At 50.1% G+C, this 19,747-nt stretch overlaps 1 protein-coding gene and 2 long non-coding RNA genes across 6 annotated transcripts in view; 2 read left to right on the forward strand and 1 right to left on the reverse strand.

The window, feature by feature from the left end:
• Positions 1-8,492, reverse strand: part of LOC148221452 (uncharacterized) — a 44,631-nt gene extending 36,139 nt beyond the window's left edge. For all 4 annotated transcript variants that reach the window (XR_015808050.1, XR_015808048.1, XR_015808049.1 and 1 more), the window contains exons 1-2: positions 5,901-8,492; positions 4,384-5,161 (exon numbers count right to left, since the gene is read on the reverse strand). This is a non-coding gene — a long non-coding RNA (uncharacterized LOC148221452). The remainder of the gene's footprint in view (positions 1-4,383; positions 5,162-5,900) is intronic.
• LOC148221453 (uncharacterized) lies at positions 341-7,520 on the forward strand. Its single transcript, XR_015808052.1, has 2 exons — positions 341-414; positions 4,086-7,520. It is a non-coding gene; the product is annotated as an uncharacterized LOC148221453 (long non-coding RNA).
• A 365-nt stretch (positions 8,493-8,857) lies between the features above and the next one.
• The window catches only part of ZNF618 (zinc finger protein 618), a 148,470-nt gene continuing 137,580 nt past the window's right edge, over positions 8,858-19,747 (forward strand). The window contains exon 1 of the mRNA XM_088177679.1: positions 8,858-9,198. Within this exon, the coding sequence (XP_088033805.1) occupies positions 9,136-9,198 (63 nt within the window). The 5' untranslated portion in view covers positions 8,858-9,135. The remainder of the gene's footprint in view (positions 9,199-19,747) is intronic.

Raw genomic sequence — 19,747 nt, forward strand, 5'->3', positions numbered from 1 at the left:
TGGAGCCCCTTTAGGCCCTGGTAGGGGCTCTGAGCTCTCCCTGGATCCTTCTCCTCTCCAGGTGAGCACCCCCAGCTCTCCCAGCCTGGCTCCAGGGGCAGCTCTGCAGGTGAGGTCTCACCTGAGCAGGGCAGAGGGGCAGAATCCCCTCCCCTGCTGCCCACGCTGGGGGCTCAGCCCAGGCTCGGGGGCTTCTGGATGCCCCTGGCAGGAGCTCGGAGCTCTCCCGGAGCCTCTTCCCCCGGCGGAGCAGGAGGAGCAGGAGGAGCAGGAGGAGCAGGAGGAGCCGCAGCCTCTGCTCGCCCCTAGAGGGGGCCGGAGCCGCTCGGCTCGGGGGCAGCGGGGCCGCTCCGCTCCGGGGAGGGCTGGCCTTGCTCTGGAATGTAAAACACAGCTTTCCAGAATGCCAGAAAGGTAATTTAAATGTTAAAACATTTGTGATTGCATAAATTGCACGTATTATTCCAATTGAATTGTAGTGGGATTAATCTGACCTTAATAGAATACTACTAATAATTTATATTATTATCTTTAATAATATTAATTCTACTTAAATTTTTTTTCCATTTACTTTGTTCATTTAAGGGCAGCTCCACTGAGCTCTGGAGCATTTAGCTCGTGGTGTGCAGCAGTCACTTATCATTTGCACAAGTGGGGATTCCACCAGGCAATTTTCAGAGAAATAAAGATCATCTTTCAGTGAAAGGAACTTTAAAAAAATTACAGTATTAAATGAGTAGATATTAATGTGTCATATTTAGAATATAAAACAACCCATAATCTGTTCTGAAGTCTCTTTCACCTAAACGTATACTTTTCTTTTTTTTTTTCCTTCTAGAGGGATCTTTTATTCTGCTGTTTAACTTATTAGGCACAACCATTCCAACTGTTAAAATAAAATCGTTAAGATCATAATGTCAGGGAAATAAAAACCTTGGCAGTATGATAGTGCCTTGTGAGCAGAGCATCAGTTTGTTGGGGATGAATCGGAATTGCGCATTTCATTAGAATTTATATCACAAGCCAAGGGATGAAGCATTATTTCATTAAGTATCTTGAAATTTCACCAACCTAATGAAGCTGTCAAAATTCTATTAATAAAGCACTGGAAATATTTATTTGTTTGTTTGTAAGGATGCATTTGCTATTATTTAATGTTGTATTTGCAGTTTGTTAATTTACGAGCAGAGGCGCGGCGGGAGGAGAGCGCCGGGGGCTGCGAGGGGCTCGGGGGCCAAGGAGCTGCTCTGTCCTGGGTCAGGATGGGGCCACCAGGTCTGCTCCATGGGGAGGGAACAGGACAGGAGCTGCTGCTGGGGAAGCCAGCACAGCACAGCTACCCACTGCCACCTCAGCTTTAAAATGCATTTTTAAATGTGCCCTTTCCTGCTTACTCAAATTTTACCTTTTTTTATTCTCAGCTCATGTCTGAGGTGGAGCAGAGCTCAGTGAGAGCTGTGCTGTGCTGATGTTGAGTGAGAGCTGTGTTAGCTACTGTTTGTAATTCCCAGTGGCAGAGAATTCCCCAGTTTTACTGAGTTTTTACTGAGTGCCATTCCGTGAGGATCCTGCCAGTTGCACAACTGGACTGGGCACAGCTCAGCCTTACCCGAGGTGGGTCAGCAGCTGTGGCAGGGTTACAAATGACAGCCTGTTACATTTTGGTCAGGCTCTTTGTCTTGCCTGAGCCCGGGGAAGTTTGTGGGGTGTTTTTGGGGTGATGCTGTCTGCGGTGGGGCAGCTTAAAGGGCTTTCCTGGCGTGTGTCTGGCAGGGACACATTACTCACATGGTTGGTGAGTGCAAATAAAATTAATCACACTACTCAGTCATGTATTATTTAGTATATGATGTTTGTGATGGTAACATACAGCCAGGAAATCTTTCTCTTCTTCAACCTCCAGCCCCATGGCCCACACGGGATGAACTAAAGGGGTTCTAATGAATTTAAAAGGCAGTTTATGCTTCTTAGCCAACCCATGGCTTGTGGTCCATCTCTCCCATGTGTGTGGCTGCTTCTTGTTGCTCTGAGCAGCCACAACCCTCCTGAGCTGCCTGCTCCATGAGGCTTCACCCCAGCAGAGCAGTGTGAGAGCCCCAGTGACATGGGACCATGAGGGCTGGAAGGGAGGCAAATCCTTATGGGAGACTGAAGGAAAACCCTGCAAATGAGCCCTGCTTAATAAACTTTCAGCTATGAAGTGTAATCTCGTAAGAGACCATTGTCAAATAAATTCTGCCAGTGAAATTTATACATAAGATTTCCGTGAGTATTAATTACACAGGAAGGTTGCAGGGTCTGCATTACTCTGCTAATAGGATCTTCAGGAAAAAAAAAAAAGATAGGTCTGCCACAATGTATTAGATTTGTTAAAGAACCAATTTTTAATTAGTTTGAACTGATAAGTTAATTAATGAATTTGCAAATACATACTCAGAACATGTATTCCACACTCCACACTGGATGCTGGGATTTTGCAGGGAATACTCTTGAACGAAGGGATTGTGTGCCTGCCTGAAGTGCAGAATTCAGCAGAGCCCTACTATGGATCCCTAAATAGTGATTTCCATAATTACACAATTAAAGCAGAAAGACTCAATTTAAGGCATGCAAATATTCTTAATTCTGCTCTGCCATGCCACTGTAAAGAAGAGACAGATGAATCTGATTATGGGTCCAGAAATCTACAATTCCTCTCTAATACTGACATGACAGTTGCCTGTTAAGGCATAGCCGAGCCAGGATTTCCTCAGCAAACTGCCAGCACTTCTTCTAAGTACAACTTTAACTTCCAATTTCTTCCCTTTATACTGCTTAACATGGGGATAACTGCAAATCACTTTAATCTAATTTACCCCAAAATAGTGATGATACATCTCTCAGTATAAACTACTTCTTAACATAACATCTCTCTAGGAGTATCAAAACCACATACGATTTTTCAATTAAAGCAGAAACTCAACCATTTCTGTCTGAGGAATGCTTTGTTATCTTTTTCTAAGCTTACAGCACCTGATGTGTGGATAAAAAATCCGTCTTCTGGGGATTTTCAGCTAAATCTATTATTTAAATCCCATTTATTAAGGTTCTTTGCTTCCATGTCAGAATTTTCTTGGACACCTTTTTCCTGGCAAACACAATCGTGGGCAAGATGCACAGCCTGAGCTGCACCCAAGAACACAGCCCTGCCTCATGTGCAGCTGGCGCCCATGTGCCAGCCTGGAACACCCCCGTGGGTTCTCAGCCAGGCAGGGACAGCACACGGGGACTTCTTCTTCCCAATGTTCTCCCTCAGTCCAGCACATATTTCTTAGATACATGAAAGCAGAACTGCCCAAGCTCTGCTGGCAGCTCCAGCATCCCAGAATTGCCTCCAGTGCATCCCCTGGGAGGGCAGGGGAGCTCTGAGCATCCTCCTGCCATAAAGGCAGGTGGCCAAACAATTGCAGCTGCAACCCCACCTGATGGACCCACAAGTGGGGATCTGCTGCCTTGCACCTCCAGGTAGAATTCCGGAATGGTTTGGCTTGGGAGGGACATGAAAGCTCGTCTTGTCCCACCTCTGCCACGGACAGGGACACCTCCCACTGTCCCAGGCTGCTCCCAGCCCCAATGTCCAACCTGGCCTTGGGCACTGCCAGGGATCCAGGGGCAGCCACAGCTGCTCTGGGCACCCTGTGCCAGGGCCTGCCCACCCTGCCAGGGAACAATTCCTGCCCAATATCCCATCCAGCCCTGCCCTCTGGCAGTGGGAGCCATTCCCTGTGTCCTGTCCCTCCATCCCTTGCCCCAAGTTCCTCTCCAGCTCTCCTGGAGCCCCTTTAGGCTCTGGAAGATGCTCTAAGGTAAAGGCAGATTCCTACACTGGGAGGTGGCCATTTCATTATTTGTTGGAGGTAGAAGGAAGCTCTTTGTTGTAGCAATAAACCTCTCCCTGTCAGCAGAAATGTGTTGTGCTGTCATTAAAGAGTGGGTAAGAGGTGCCCCATGGTTTGAGATTTTATTGCTTTGCAGTTTGCTCTGGAGAGTGTAATGTTTATACAATCCTAATGCTTTTAACACCAAAGGTTTCTTGTTTTATATAGGTAAAATACATGCTCACATGCTTGTAAATGCTCCCACACCCTGGCATTTGCTCCCGAAATTCAGCTGCATCCTGAGCCCTGCACAGCCCTGCCTCTTCACCAAGCACCCGGAGCAGGAGGAGCAAAGCCCCACCTGCATCCGAGCTCACACCATCAGCTCCACACTCAGAGGCATCAGCTGTCACTGGAATTTCCCCAGGACATTGGCCTCACCCAAACAGAGCCCATCCCAACGACTCAGCCACTGCCATTTCTGACAAGGCTTTGATGCAATTAAGGACTCATTAATCGTTTGTACCTGAATCTGGACGTTTTTGGAGCTCCCATTGTCCACAGCTGGTTTTCAGTGCATGCAGTCCATTGCAGAGATCCCCAGTGTGTGCTGCACCTCACATGGGTGCAGATCCTTTTGGGCACTCAGGGCACATATGATCCCAGCAAAGGAGGGGACGAAAGCGACCACAGCTGGAAAAGGAAGGAGCAGCTCAGTGCTGACAAGAACAAATACAATGCAACACTTCCTTTTTGTGTAACCATTGGCAAACATTTCTGGTGAGCTTTAATGCCTCAGAGCGAAGCAAACAGACGGCGCCGGGGTCAGGAAGAGTGAAGTGGGGATTTATTTTTTTCTGCTGGTGTCACAAATATCTTTGCAGATAGAGGTGATTATAAATAGTCCTTTGGCCATTTCCTGACTGTGGTTTGCCGACTCTTCCTTATTTATGGCAGTGATGAGGAGTGTTCAGCATTTTGCCCCGGCACAGGGCTCAGCCTCAGTATTTTGGACACAGATTCCAACCTTCAGAGTGGACACTGGAACAGAGATAACCTTTGGCCCAGAGGAGTGAAGGCTGTGATGGGATGAAGGGGATCATGAACTCTAGATTTACTTAGGCAGACTGCTATCAACTGCTATCCTCCTCCAGACTATTGAGCACATATCCCACAAGAGGCTCCTCGATGGAATCAGCACAAGGGCCTTTTGCAGAGTCCTCATCACCTCACTGGGCTTCTCCTCCACTGTGGTGTATCTTCATCCTCAGGTGAGATTTCATAGAATCACAGAATCCCCTGAGCTGGAAGGGATCAAGGATCACAAATTCAGCCCCTGTCCCTGCCCAGACCCCCCAACAATCCCAGCCTGTCCATCCCTGGCAGCGCTGTCCAAACGCTCCTGGAGCTCTGGCAGCCTCGGGGCCGTGCCCATTCCCTGGGGAGCCTGGGCAGTGCCCAGCACCCTCTGGGGGAAGAACCTTGCCCTGAGCTCCAGCCTAAACCTCTCCAGTTTTCCAAAATGGAGTTAGCTGTGAACTGCAACGCCCTTCCAGGGGCTAAGTGACATCTCCCCCGACTCGTTTGCCCAACAGCCTGTGCCTGCTGCCAACATCCCTGACCCCACAGCTCGAGCAGAAGTCCACACTGCAGCAAGCAAACTCCAGGACACTCTGTCACCTCGTGATGGATGCTGTGCAGGCTTTGACACTCACACAGAGTAGCAACTGTTAGTGCTGCCTGCCTTAAAAACAAACTATACACGAGAATACAGTACAGTAAAAGATTATCAAGCCTGCAGAACCAGCCCTTGCATGTATGTGCATTGTCACAATCTTTAATCATACGATCCCTTAGGATTACTGCAGCCAGAACACCCTTTCCAGCTCATGGGATATGGGTGCCCTGCCAGGAACCCGCTCCTGGTTCCTACCAGGATGGCATTCCCAGTCTGAGATGACTACAGAGCTTTCCTGGGAAGGTGAAAGCATTGGTGCTGCTTCATCTTAAGGGTAGGAAAGAAGGGAGAAGTCACTGAGTTACCTCTGGCAAGCCCAGTGCCTTGCAGATGCTGATGTCCCAGGAAGAATTCAACCTTTTCAGGCTGGGAATCCCACAGAGATGTGAGCACCACTGTCCTCTCTGCCTGCAGACACCAGAAACTGGAATAAGAAAAGTGATTGATGATCACTGGAAAGCATGTTCTGAAATGTGGTGTAGAGAGCTCCTGGCTGCAACGAGCCTGTCTTACCCAGGGAAGGTTTGAGGGGACTTCAAAATAAGGATGTGGGTTTTTGGGCTTTGGTCATGAGGAAGTTTTGAGAGACAAAATTAAATTTGGTAACAGTCAGGACAGAAGAGCCCATCAGATGCTATTGGAGTGGCAAGACTGGCACAGCTAAAACATCTGTCCCAAAGAGGTCACCTCAGCAGAAGGGACTTCAGCCTGAGTGACCTGATGGGTATCACTCTGCCAGGAACTAAACATGCTTGGGATTTCCTAGACCTAATCCGCAGAAATTTGCTAATCAAAGATGTCTTGACTTAGAGAATTTCTGCATTAGACCTCACCCCATCGGAGGAGAAGGGGCTGTCCCTCAGGCAGGAGGGGTCACAAATGATGGTGTTTGTTGTGAGTAAACAACATGAAATCGGCTGCAGGAACACAGTTGGGTTTTAAGGGCTGGTTTCACCAAGCTAAGACCAACCAGCAGCCAAATCCCTCAGGAGGGAGGCTTTGAACTTTGAGATCTGACCCAGAACTGGGAACTCCTCCCTGTGAACCCCCAGCCTCTCCACCAGAGCGATGTCTGTGTTCCCTGGACAGTCAAAGCAGACTGCAAAGCCATTGCAAAAACACACATGAAAGAGAAGATCTGGTTGGGGTCTCTATGAGTTTCACAGTTGCCCCTCCTTTTCTGCATCTATTCGGTTTCCATGACCAGAAGAAATGGGAGGTTTGGGCTGAGGAAGCTAGGAGAGCTCAAACATTGTCCTTCCCCAAAAGAAGGTGAAGGTATGATTTATCCACACGCCTCATGGACATGGGATAGCCCGAGGCTTTTCCATGTTACAAACGGATCAAATGGAAGCAAAACAGGGTCAGGCTCCAAGTGAGAAGGTGACAAATGGTTTGCCAGGTCACCATGAGCTGTGATAGGTTCTACGGTGCTGAAGATGCTTCAAAGCACCCAGGGATGGCTTGAAATGTGCCCTCAGACATCACAGGACACAGCGGGGCGAGCATCTTTTACCTCCAGGCTTTGGCTTTTGGAGGTCAGTGAGCAGGTTTCCAAAGACAAAGGGATGCTGAGGGTATCTCCATGCTCCTCTTCATCCCACAAACTCCGTGTCAAAATGGCATTTTCCCCCAAACCCTCCTCAAAGGTTATTTCTTAGACACTGAATTTTGCTTTAGTCTGCTCCATGGGGGATTCCTTCTGGCTGCTCTTCATGCCAGCGCTGGGGCTGAAAGCCTCGTGAGTGGTTTCTGCTTCTTCACTTCCCACATCCCCTCTAAGCTCATTCGGAAAACATCTTCCCTTGCCCAACGTCCCCACCAATTCCCCTGCCCCTTTGTTTTTATTTAGCTCTGTAATTACATTATCTGACCGTACTGCGATTTGGAATGAAATCTGCATAAAAGATATTAAGAAAAATAAATCTGTGTTTTGCAATATCTTTGAAGTTATCTTTAGGCTGGGCAACAAGAGCAAAATCAGCATTTGGCTCTCCACAAATCCTTGGTTTTGCAGAGCTCTTGGGAAAGAGAGTTTCATGGGCTGGGGCAGGAAAATTCACAAGTTCAGATTATTTTATTAATACTATTAATAACTATTTTTGGCGCTGCTTCACAAGGCAGAAAACATCAGGTATGCGTGAGATGTAATTATGTTTATAGTTAATGCTGTGTGCTTTCCAGGGGAAAAGCACTGATTTTTTTTTCCTTTCTTTTTGGAGGAAATTAACAAAGTTTGCTGAGCAGTAATGAGCGTCGGGAGCATGTGGTGAGGAAAAGCTCTTTGTGGAGGGACAAAGTGTCGGGATGAGTTCTGTGTGAGGGTAGAGAAAGGCTTTTCCCTGTTTTGTGTTGTGGCAAAGCAGCTCTCAAACATGGGGGGACCAAGAGCTGGGAGCTTCCAGGCTAAAAGAGCAGGGGGTGATTCCAGCCCTGGGTGTGCTGTGGGGGGAAGAAAGAGCTGGGGGAGAGGAGGGAAGGGTGATGCTGCCCAAGTCATTCAGAAAAATCATGGAATGCACAGAATCCTCTGTGCTGGAAGAGTCCCACCAGGATCACCCAGTGCAGATCCTGTCCCTGCCCAGACCCCCCAACAATCCCAGCCTGTCCATCCCTGGCAGCGCTGTCCAAACGCTCCTGGAGCTCTGGCAGCCTCGGGGCCGTGCCCATTCCCTGGGGAGCCTGGGCAGTGCCCAGCACCCTCTGGGGGAAGAACCTTGCCCTGAGCTCCAGCCTGAGCCTCCGTGACCCAGCTCCAGCGGCTCCCTCGTATCCCTTCTGGCAGGCCATCTGTCCCCTGTCACCCCGTGTCCCCTGGATCGTTCCCCTGTGCTCAAGGAGGTGTAAGAGGTGTACGAGGCCTGGAGAAGCCGTGAGGGACCTGGGCTCTCCCACCCGCCGGGCTCTCGCCCCCGGGCCAGGCCGGTGGCCACCGGGGCCCGCGGGGTCCGGGCCGGGGTCCGCACCCCGCACCCCGCCACACACCCACCCACCCACACCCACAGCGGGACACCCCCCGGGGGCGCCGCGGCGCGGAGCGGCCCCACGGCGCGGAGCGGCCCCGCGCCCGCCGGGCGGCGGCCGGGCCGGGCCGGGCCGGGTGCGCGGTGCCCGGCGCGGGGGCGGAGGGCAGCGCGGGGCCGGCCGGGCGGGCGGCGGGGCTCCCGCGCCGGGCCAGACTCAGCCCCTTTCTCCCGGCGCCGCCGGCTGCGAGCGCGCTGCGGCTGGAGCTGCCCCCAGAGCGGCTCGTGATGGCGGCGGCGCGGGCTCGGCAGCGGGAGGCGCCCGCCCAGCCCTGCGCGCCGCGCCGCTAGCGGCAGCGCCCGTGCCCGCCGCGGCCGCCCCGGCCCATGCCCCGGGGGGAAGGGGGGCTGCAGCAGCCCGGCGAGCCGCCCACCCGCGCAGCGGGGGCATCGCCCCCACTCGCCGCTCCTGGGAGGGCGGAAAGGAGGCAGCGGCGGCGGCGGCGCCGGCTTTGTGCGCGGCGGGCGGATCGCAGGCCGCGGCGGCGCGGGGCTCGCCTGCTCCCGCCCCAGCCCCATGAACCAGCCGGACGGCTCCGCTCCGGCGGCGGCGGCGGCGGCGGCGGCAGCGGCAGCGCAGGTACGCGGCGGCCGGGCGGCGTGTCCCCGGGGGGAGGCGGAGGGAGCGGGGAGGAAGGGAACGGAACGGAAGGGAAGGGAAGGAGGGAGGGCGGCAGCCGCAGCCGCCCCGTCGCGGAGCCCCGGCGGCGCTTTGGCGCAGTGCGCGGGGGCAGCGCCGGCAGCGGCTCCCGGAGCCCGCGGTGCCGGAGCCCGCGGCCGCTCGGACCGGGCGGAAAACAAAGCGGAGCTCAGCAGCCATGTCGGGGACGAGCCGCCCCTCGGCCCGGCCCGGCCCCGCACCCCGGCCCGGCCCGGCCCGGCCCCGCCGCGCTCCGCGCCCTTCTCCGGCCCTTTTTCTTTTTCTTTTCCTTCTTTCTTCTTTTTATTTTATTCCTTTTTTTTTCCTCCTTTTTTCCTTCCCCCCCCCCCTCCTTCTCTTAATTTTTCCTCCGAAACGTTTCCCCCCCCCCATTTTTTTTTTCCATTAAAACGACGCCACCTAGAGGAGACTATTTCGTAAATTAAAAAAAAAAAAATTAAAATTGAAAAAAAAAAGAAAAAAAAAAAGGAAATATTCTGCTATTTCTAATTTTTTCCCAGAAAGTTGGGGCCGGATCCCCCATGTTGGGGTTCCTCCAGCAGCTCCCGCAGCGCCCCGCAAATTTCGTGTGTGTCCTTTTGGATCCAAAGCCCAGCTCATGGAAATGAAAATTAAACAGGAATTTGAATGAATTCAGGTTTTTTTCCCCTCCACCCCCATTTTCTGGGGAAAAACGAAGCCTGGGAGCAGCAGAGTGCTGGGAAAGGAAAGTGAGTCAAGTTTTTGGTGGGCCCCCGCGGGTGAGCTGTGGGGAGGGATTACTTTGGGAAAGTGGGAGAATTGCTGTTCCGGAGCAATTAGGAATTGGGCTTCATTGTAATTTTGAACTTGTGCAGCAAGCTTTGCCAAAACTCAGGGTTTATTTTTTTTTTTTTTTTCCTTTTTGCTGCAGTGCTTAAAGTTATTTTGTTTGAAATGAGGAGTTTTGCAGGAAAATGAAGAACCCAGAAAATTTGCTGTGGACACACCCAAATTTTTTTTTTTTTTCGTGATTTTGGATTTCATGCAAAACTGCTGTTAAACAATGAGATTCTAAACACAGTCCAAGAAAACACGAGGACAAGCAAAATTAAGAGTCGAATGTCAGTTTTATTTTAGAATTTCTTGGCTTTTTGGATGGTTTCTTCTGGCATAATTAAAACAGTTTCCAGCATTTAATTTCCTACTTCTTTTGTAAAGAATGAAATTTCCATACTATTTTTTTAGGTTTTTTTCCCCGTCTTTTTTTAAACACACTGTAATAACTCCAGGTTCTGTGGCTCACATTAATCTAATATTTACACAGGTTTATTATAAGGTCCGCCATGATATTATGAATATGCATAATTAACAATATTGTGAAAAAATAATTGCAGATTTAGTGATTTTCATTTTTTTTCAAACTGAAGTGCCTTTAAAGGGCTCAGCCATGATATTTTTCAGAATTTCAAAATCCTTCTTCTCCTTGACTGTTAAAGCCTTGTTGGAATTTGAATTGAAAATATTTTTTTTCATAATTATTTTTGGTGGTTTTTTTAAATTGAAATTTTTTTTGTTTGTTTGTTTTAAATGCTGTTCTGTCCCTATTATTTTGCTATTACAGAGTGCCTGTGAGTTCTGGACTGTGCACACACTGGTTTATTATTGTAGGGTTGCCCTTGAATACTGGGGTCTTGGTATTGATCTTTTTAAAAATAAATAACAAAAGAGCACTGAAACATGCATTGTTTCAAGAAAAAAGCAATCTAGGAGAGCTACATGGCCTTTCCACCCAAAAGTGGGGGAGGGAGAGGAAGGGAAAGATTAGGTCAACATTGAGTTTTACCAACCTTGACACAGTATCCTTTCTAAAATGGGGACAAAATAGCAAGATGGCTGGCTTCACAGCTGCAGCAGTTTGGATTTTTTTTTTCTTTTTTTTTTTTTTTTTTTTTTTTTTTTTTTTTTTTTTTTTTTCTTTTTGGAAAAAAGCATTTTTAAATTTTAAACTCCAAAGTGAGTTTCTGGACCTGCCGAGCACACACTAGCAAATGCTGAAATCCGGGTGCTGCACAAAATAAAATTAAATTTCAAGCCAGAATGAATTTTAAATTTTGAATCTCAAATCCCTGAAAAGTTTTTTTTTGTTTTATTTTTTTTCTTTTTTTTTCTTTTTTTTTTTTGTTTTGATTTTCCGTTCCCTGTAACTTGATATTTGCTGGAAATCAGAAAGGAGTGGCTGGTGAATTCAGGTTTTGGGGGCTGTTTTCGCTTTTCTCCCCTTTATTTGTTTAGTGTTTTGAATTTTCAAAGGGGGGGGGAAATGGAAAAAATTTGCAAGCAGGATAACTCTTGGGTGGAGGAAGAAATACTCTGAAATGTCAACTCCATATTTTTATTTTTGCATTTATTTGCCCCCAGCCCCCCCGAAAGGGACCCACCCTCTTCCTGAATCCCTTTTTTAGCAAATAATGGAGCGAGAGAGCGGTGCCAGCCCGGCAGTGGTGCAGTTCGAGCCGGGTGCCACATCTGCCTAAAAATTACACACAATGCTCCAAATTGGATTAAACAATCCTGGAGAATATTTTATTCATGGTTTCATCCAGGAAGCTGTAGCGTGGTGCCTTTTCCATATTCTTACCCTCCAAGAATTCCCTTCCTTGAGCTGCACCCCAGAACTTTTGCTACAATATGATTACACCCCAAGAAACTGTTTAGCTGTAAATTTTTTTTTTTTTTTTTAAGGTTTCATACATTTTTTTTCTCGTGTGAATCAGACCTTTTGATGCTGCTTTTCCTCTGCCCTGCCACACACACAGAGATGTGGGGAGCGACCCCGTGGACTTGGGATTTGGTGGGGACACATTGATGGCTGCTGCATTTTAATTAGAATTAATGCCCAAGCTTCAGTTCTGGGGTCACAGTGCCAACATTTGGCAGCGATGCCGTTCAGTTTCTCCTGGAGCTGGGGAGGCCTGGCCTGGAGCTGTTCTCAGCTGCTCTGGGCTGGTGGGGGTGCTGTGTGTGCCCTCCCTGCGCTGGGGGATGCTGTGGTGCTGGAGGTGTGGGAACTGCAACCTTTCCCATCTTTAACTCCCTGCGGAGCAGCAGCTTTCCAGCACCAGCTCCCGCTGCTGGGGGTTATAATGGGTCTGATTCTCACCTTTCTGCCTGTCCTTCCAGCACAAACCTGCTCCTGCCTGGAAAAGATTTCATAATTTTTCATTGCAGTCTGCCTTCAGGGGGATTTTTTTTTCTTTTCTTTCCTTTCTTTTTTTTTTTTTTTTTCCTTCTGGAAAGTTGATCAATATTTTATCCTTTTCAAAATTGCTGTTGGCAGCCTGGAAGGGGAAGGGGAGGGAGGGAGCTCAGCTGAGTGATACCAACAGATTTCTTGTGACATAACTGAAATGTATTTTTTAAAAAAGAAAAATTTCCAGGACCTCATTTTCAGTGACATATTTTCATCCCAGAATGAAAACAGACATAATATTATTAAAATAGTAGATAATATTTATACAAATGCCATATAAAACCTTGGGAGGTTATTGCATGACTCCAGGATAATTTAAATATATATCACTGCCATAATGCAACACTGGGAATAGTTCAGTTCACGGGTGTAGTCACATGGCCCCAGTGATGCACACTCAAGTTTGCAATTATGCAAGTGCAGGAGTGAAATTAGAGTGGAATTAGTGTTCTAAAAATTAGATTAATTTAATTTAATTTTTTTCGGTGGGGGGAGAAGGTAGAAACCTGCTCTAAGGGTCATGCCGATACAGAATCAAGATTTATGCCCACTGTGCTAGGGCAGGCTCAGGCTGGAGCTCAGGGCAAGGTTCTTCCCCCAGAGGGTGCTGGGCACTGCCCAGGCTCCCCAGGGAATGGGCACGGCCCCGAGGCTGCCAGAGCTCCAGGAGCGTTTGGACAGCGCTGCCAGGGATGGACAGGCTGGGATTGTTGGGGGGTCTGGGCAGGGACAGGGGCTGCCCTGGGGGATCCTGGTGGGTCCCTCCAGCTCAGGAGATTCTGTGGATCAATAATTCTTTGGATAATCTGTCTGTTCAAGGATTTTGACCTTCCCACCATGGCATGGCAGGACTTGGTACCAGGACCTGGATGCTGCTCCTGTGGTGCCCATGGCCCAGCCCCCCATGGCACATCCCCCATGGCATATTCCCCCCATGGCACAGCCCCCCCATGGCACAGCCCCATGGCACATCCCCCCCCCATGGCACATCCCCCCCATGGCACATCCCCCCCCCATGGCACATCCCCCCCCCATGGCACATCCCCCCCCCATGGCACATCCCCCCCATGGCACAGCCCCATGACACATCCCCCATGGCATATTCCCCCCCATGGCACAGCCCCATGGCATATCCCTCCCTATGGCACATCCCCCCCATGGCACAGCCCCCACCATGGCACAGCCCCATGGCACAGCTCCATGGCACAGCCCCCCCATGGCATAGCCCCATGGCACATCCCCCCCATGGCACAGCCCCCACCATGGCACAGCCCCCCCATGGCACAGCTCCATGGCACATCCCCCCATGGCACAGCCCCATGGCACATCCCCCCCATGGCACAGCCCCCACCATGGCACAGCCCCCCCATGGCACAGCCCCCCCATGGCACAGCTCCATGGCACAGCTCCATGGCACATCCCCCCCCATGGCACATCCCCCCCCATGGCACATCCCCCCCCGCATGGCACAGCTCCATGGCACATCCCCCCCTATGGCATATCCCCCCCATGACACATCCCCCCCATGGCACAGCCCCATGGCATATTCCCCCCCCATGGCACATCCCCCCCCGCATGGCACAGCTCCATGGCACATCCCCCCCTATGGCATATCCCCCCCATGACACATCCCCCCCATGGCACAGCCCCATGGCATATTCCCCCCCCATGGCACAGCCCCCCCCATGGCACATCCCCCCCCCCCCATGGCACAGCCCCCCCATGGCACAGACCCCCCCATGGCACAGGTCTGGGGCCATGCTGGTTCTGGGTGGGTGGCACTGTTGGGTCCCTGGCACTGCCCATGGAGCCACTGGTGGCCTCTACTTGAGCATCCTCATCTTGAGCATCTCAGCCACGCGTCAGATTTGGGGAGTGGCACAGGGGAGTGTGCCAGCCCGCCCAGGGATAGTGCCAGGCTGCTGTGGGGTAAGATTGGGGTGTCCAGGACGTGTGGCACATCCCAAGGGTTTGCTGCATCCCCCATTCCATGCCACACCGAGCTCTGTGCTTGCTTCAGCTCGTGCTTTTTTAGGCAATTACTTGTGTGGTAGAAGCTGTAAAACAGACAAGGGTGGTCCTGCAGTTGTGGGGAGCCACCCCAAAAAGTGAGTTTTGTCGGAGGTGTGCCAGATCAGCAATATTTGTACATAATGTAGCCATTGGGGTGAGGGAAGAGGCACCTGGGCAGGGGCTGCCAGGGCTGCCAGTGCTGCTGGGTGGTTTTGGTAAGGGATGTGGGGAAATGGCCCCAGGAGATATTTCTTTCTTTCAATTTCTACATTTCTGTGCATCCAGCATTGTGCATATTTGGAATTTCACATTTATGGATTTGGCTTGGCCATACTATGTTTTCTGGGGAAGAAGTTTCTAATTTTTAAAGGTCTTTTATGGATTAATTGCTAGTCATCTGCCTCCTTTTTGCTTTTGTTTGGTTCCTTGAATGTCTCTTGATTATTTTGTACTATGTGATGCCAATTTAGTGGTTAACTAGTATGCAAACTACATCTGGACGTGTTGACTTTGCATTAACAATCATTGATTTGTCTGGAGCAAGGGAATAGAAATGAATGCTGCTGTTTGCCATGGATAGTATATAAAAAATAACCATTTGCAATGTGCCTTTCATCAGGGGCACAGGGCTCTGGTGCAGCTTGTCACAGTGGCTCTGCCTCGTCATGTGAGAGCTGAATTTTTAAACCATGGCACCAGGAGTGGGAAAAGGGACTGGGGAAGGCAGTAGCTCGTGGTGTGTGGGGAAGGGGCCCTATGTAGGAGCAGCTCCTGGTGACCTTGGCTAGCTCTGGTGACAGTCGGGGTGGGGTAAAGTTGTAACAGAAAGGGAGTGGAAAAACATGAATCCATGTAATGCATAATATGTAACATATAATATACACCATGTGTATCGAGCTGTTTGCTTGGGAACATAACCAAGAGGATGCAAAATTTAATAATCAAAAATAATAAGCAGAAGGTTGAGTTGATGGTGGCTTCAGCAACAGCTGTTTCTCCCCAAAATCTGTGCCTGCAGCTGTGTGGGAGGGCTCTGGATGGAGCAGGGTTTGGTGCCTGCTGTCCCTGCCTGGCCGTGGGGCAGCTGGGGTGTGACTGGCTGCTGCATGTTCAGGTGACCCGTGGGATGTGGGAGGCATTGCTCCACACTCATGTCTCCTCTAGAAGAGGGGAAAGGCTGAGCAGATGCCCTTTCTGCAGAGGAGGTCTCTTCCCAAGGTGTTTGTGCTGGAGACATCAAAGCTGCTATGCACTCGCTCCTTGGTGTTTCAAATTACAGTCAGAGTGGTCCCTTGGTTGAGGTTTGATATTCACACCTGAGTCCATTGAATCCACTCATCCCTGGGCCTTCTCTGCTGTCTCTTGCTCAGTCTCACTGCTGGTGGTGGGGCTGGGATGCTCAGTGTCAGTGTTGGCCATCCTTTGGGCTGGGCTCTCTGCAGTGAGGGTTCTTCCCAGGCTGAAATTGCTTTGCTGATGTTGGGACACGCATTCCAGACCCCAAATGATGGACACAGGTCATCTCCTGAAATGTGGGGTTTGTACTCCAACACTACAGAGTGTATAAATGCACAGGGAGGTGCTGGGCAAGCCGCATGGTGTCTCTCTGAGTTACTTGGGTTTCACTTGTTGGATTCTCCCAAAGCGAGAAGTGGCAGGAAAAAAGAGATGAAATAAATAAAATTCTCCCCTGTGCTCCTTGAAAGTGCAAAGAAGCTTCGTATTCTGAGTGGTGCACTGGGGGAGGGATGTGGCACGGAGGGCACAAGCAGCATGGCAGTGACACAGGTGGATTAGAATCCATCCCCCCAGTTAAACCTCCTGTGTACCCATGGAGAGGAATTCTTGTGCCATTTCCCAGTGTTTTGGCACTTGAGTGGCAGTTAGCTCTGGTTCACTGACCAGGCTCTGGGGGCTTGTGCCAGCATGCTGGGAGCTTTTGCTCCAGCTGGGATCTGCCTGGGGCAGCCTGGGGAGCAGAGGCAGGGTGGAGGGCACAGGGCATGTTCTGCCTCCCCTTGATGGGGTCAAACCAGCTGGACCCCCTGCCTGTGCCTCCCTGGGTGTGGGTGTGCCCAGGCAACTCTTGGCCGAGGTCAGGGCAGAGTTTCAGGCTCCTGCCGGGCGGTGGAACCTGTGGTTGATGGAGCTGTGGTGCCTCTGGAGAAGCTGGAGGCCATGTGGCTCTTTTGGGGTGAAACTGCAGAGCCCTGGGTCAGCCTGGCATGGGGCTGACTCCATGGGAAGGGCCGAGGGTTGCCAAGCCTTGTGCTTTTTGGGGATGGGAGCAGTGTCAGGGCCCCAATTCCTCTGCTGGAACAGCTTTCCTTGGGAGTCCCTCCCTTTATTTCCCTCACCTGTATTTCCAAGGCACTCCAGTGTGTGCTTAGAAAGGTTTCACTGCTGCACTCTACCTGCAAAGATTTAATTATATAGGCAAGACTTTCCTTGCTTGTGATTCCCAACACTCCTGCTTGTTTCACATCTAAATTTGCCCTCTGTAATGTGGAAAATAAGGCTGGAAGTGGAAAAGTAGAGAATGGAGAATTTGCCTGCACTGATAAGGGGCTGACAAAAGGAAACATGAATGTCAGAGTGTGGAGCAGAGAGGAGCTGCTGGAGCCTTGAGGAGTTGCCATAGGTGTTTGAAGGATCAGTACCTGTGCCTGTGTTTGTATATGGGTGTGCCTGAGACACTCCTGGCTGCAGTGAGCATCTCTGGGATGCTGTGAGGGCTGGTGGGTCCATACTGTGCTGGGGCCAGGAGCTCCGTGCTGTTTTCTGCCCTGGTTTAGAAATCAGGGATGTTATCACACGAGGTTTGGTACCTCAGCAACTGACAGAAGTGAGAGCAGCCGTGTTTGTCAGACCTTCCCTCTGGCAGTGAGTTGAGCCAGGCTGGAAGGGCCAAATGTGGTCACATGGCACTGCTGGTGTCCCCATGGCACCACTGTGTATCCAGGCTCTTCAGGAATTAATATTTGTTGTGATTTCATTTTACTAGAGACACACAGGCAGCAGTAATTTTATGGGAGTTAATTTTTTTCTCTGTGTGGGTGTAGGTATCCTTTCCTGCCTGAAAATAGCAGCAGAAGTCAGTTTTCAGAAGTTGGGTGTGCTTGCATTGAAGGGCCGTCATTTACTGCTTCCAGTATGTTGAGAACAATTTTAGTGCAAGTATTTAATTGCTTTAGACCTATTTTTAGAAGTATTAAACCTCAGTTTTCAAAACTGCAACCAAAGCCAGCAGCTCTGCTGCTGTGGGAGAGCCAGGAAGGGAACCTGGAGGGAAACCTGGAGCGAGTGGGCTGGCCCCACTGGGAACAGGGCAAGGTTTGGGGTGCTGCAGAGCCCTTGGGGTGCACGCTTGAAATCGACTTGTCTGTGTTTTGGTGAGTTTTTTTTTTTACTACTATTCTATTTCTTGGCTACATGAGGAGAGAAGGAATGAATGAAACGCATTTCCAGCAGATTTGTACAATTTCTTGTGTTAAGTCTGCAGGCTGGTGGATGTAGTTTGGAGGCTGAGCTGGGAACATCCCAGAGAACAGTGCACAGGCAGCCCCAGCAGGGCTCTGGCTCGAGACCCAAGAATAGCTCCTGCTTTTCTGGGTGTAAATCTGTCACTTGAGGTCTGATATGCTTACTCTGTGGGCTGCAAATCCTGAGCTTTCACTGGCATTTGTGAGATATTTGTGATTTTGAGGGTGGGAAGAGAGAGTTGTAAGAATGTAGGATAGTTATTGGCTGGGAATAAAACACCTTTTTGAATTTGTACGTGCATTTTGGAAACCTCTGTAGAGAGGGATGGCTGGATTTGGATCAGGATGGTGGCAGAGGGATCTGAAAATCTCCTTGGGAATCAACAGGATTTCTCTTTGCAGTCGGGGGATGCTGTGGGGCAATGGCAGTGACATCAGGGGACAGGCTGAGACCTGGCATTTGGTGGCCCTGGAGTTGCTGGTGGGACTGGTGGGGGCTGGCAGGGCTGGAGTTGGACTTCACCAGGGAAGGAATTAATGAATGACCACCTGGAAGGTTGCCCTGGGGTGTGTTTTCACTTGCTTCAGGGCATCTCTGTTTATGGTTAATACTACTGGGGTTACTGCATGTTAACTCCAAGGGAAGGTTATTTTTGCCTTCTTATGTGTCTTTATTTTAGAGGCCTTTAAATTTGGCTGGTTGGTGCTAACAGCAATTGGAATTGGCATTTCTGCTTCACGAGGTTTGTTAGGACATGCCAGAGCCGCAGCCTGGCAGGGGACCCGCTGTGCCTGGAGCCGGGCAAGGCACTGGGCGAGGAATAAAAAATGTAAATGTATCCAGAGAGAGCGTTCAGGTGGAGATACAGCCAGAGATCCACTTTGTATCCCATGGGCTCTGCGAGCCTTGATGCAGTGCTGCTCCTGGGAGTGCTGGCAGATGCCAGAGGGATGGAGGAGTCCATTGGAACATTTATTGGAGCTCAGGGCAAGGTTCTTCCCCCAGAGGGTGCTGGGCACTGCCCAGGCTCCCCAGGGAATGGGCACGGCCCCGAGGCTGCCAGAGCTCCAGGAGCGTTTGGACAGCGCTGCCAGGGATGGACAGGCTGGGATTGTTGGGGGGTCTGGGCAGGGACAGGGGCTGCCCTGGGGGATCCTGGTGGGACCTTCCAGCTGTGGATATTCTCCATCATCCACATGGAGGGAATAGTGGTGCCCTTCGTAAATGAGAAAAGAAACCTCAAAATTGACGTCCCTTTTCCTGAAATCTCGCATGTATTTAATTTTTTTCCCTATGTAATCTGATTTGGTCTAATTGCCAGAAAGTAGATTTGCTGAGAGTGCTGTGCTTGCTTTTGGTTCCTGATAAGGTGGAGGAGATAAGTGCCACGTTGTGGCTGTTTGTTTGTGTGAGTGGGAAATGTTTGTGCTTCCCTCCTTTGACAGGAGCTCCTTGGCCGTCCTCCTGCAGCATAAACACTGCTTGCGATTGGAGTTCATTATAGGAGATTTAAAATGTATAAAATGAAATGTTCCTGTCTGCTTTAAGCAGACATATGTCTACAGTTTGCAAATTAACCTAATTAAATATATATGTAGAAATTTATGATATTCAGCTCCTAGCACAAGGTATGCAATTAGCATCCTTGCCAGCAAGGAATTTTCCATTTCTATCTTGACTTTTCCTCATAGGAGATGCGGTTTGGGGTTTTAATTTTTTTTTTTGTAATTTTTAATCTTCAATCTTTAGTTTTTGTTCTGC

The sequence above is a fragment of the Sturnus vulgaris genome, chromosome 22 (assembly GCF_052056855.1).
Source record: "Sturnus vulgaris isolate bStuVul1 chromosome 22, bStuVul1.hap1, whole genome shotgun sequence".
Classification (NCBI taxonomy): Eukaryota; Metazoa; Chordata; class Aves; order Passeriformes; family Sturnidae; genus Sturnus; species Sturnus vulgaris.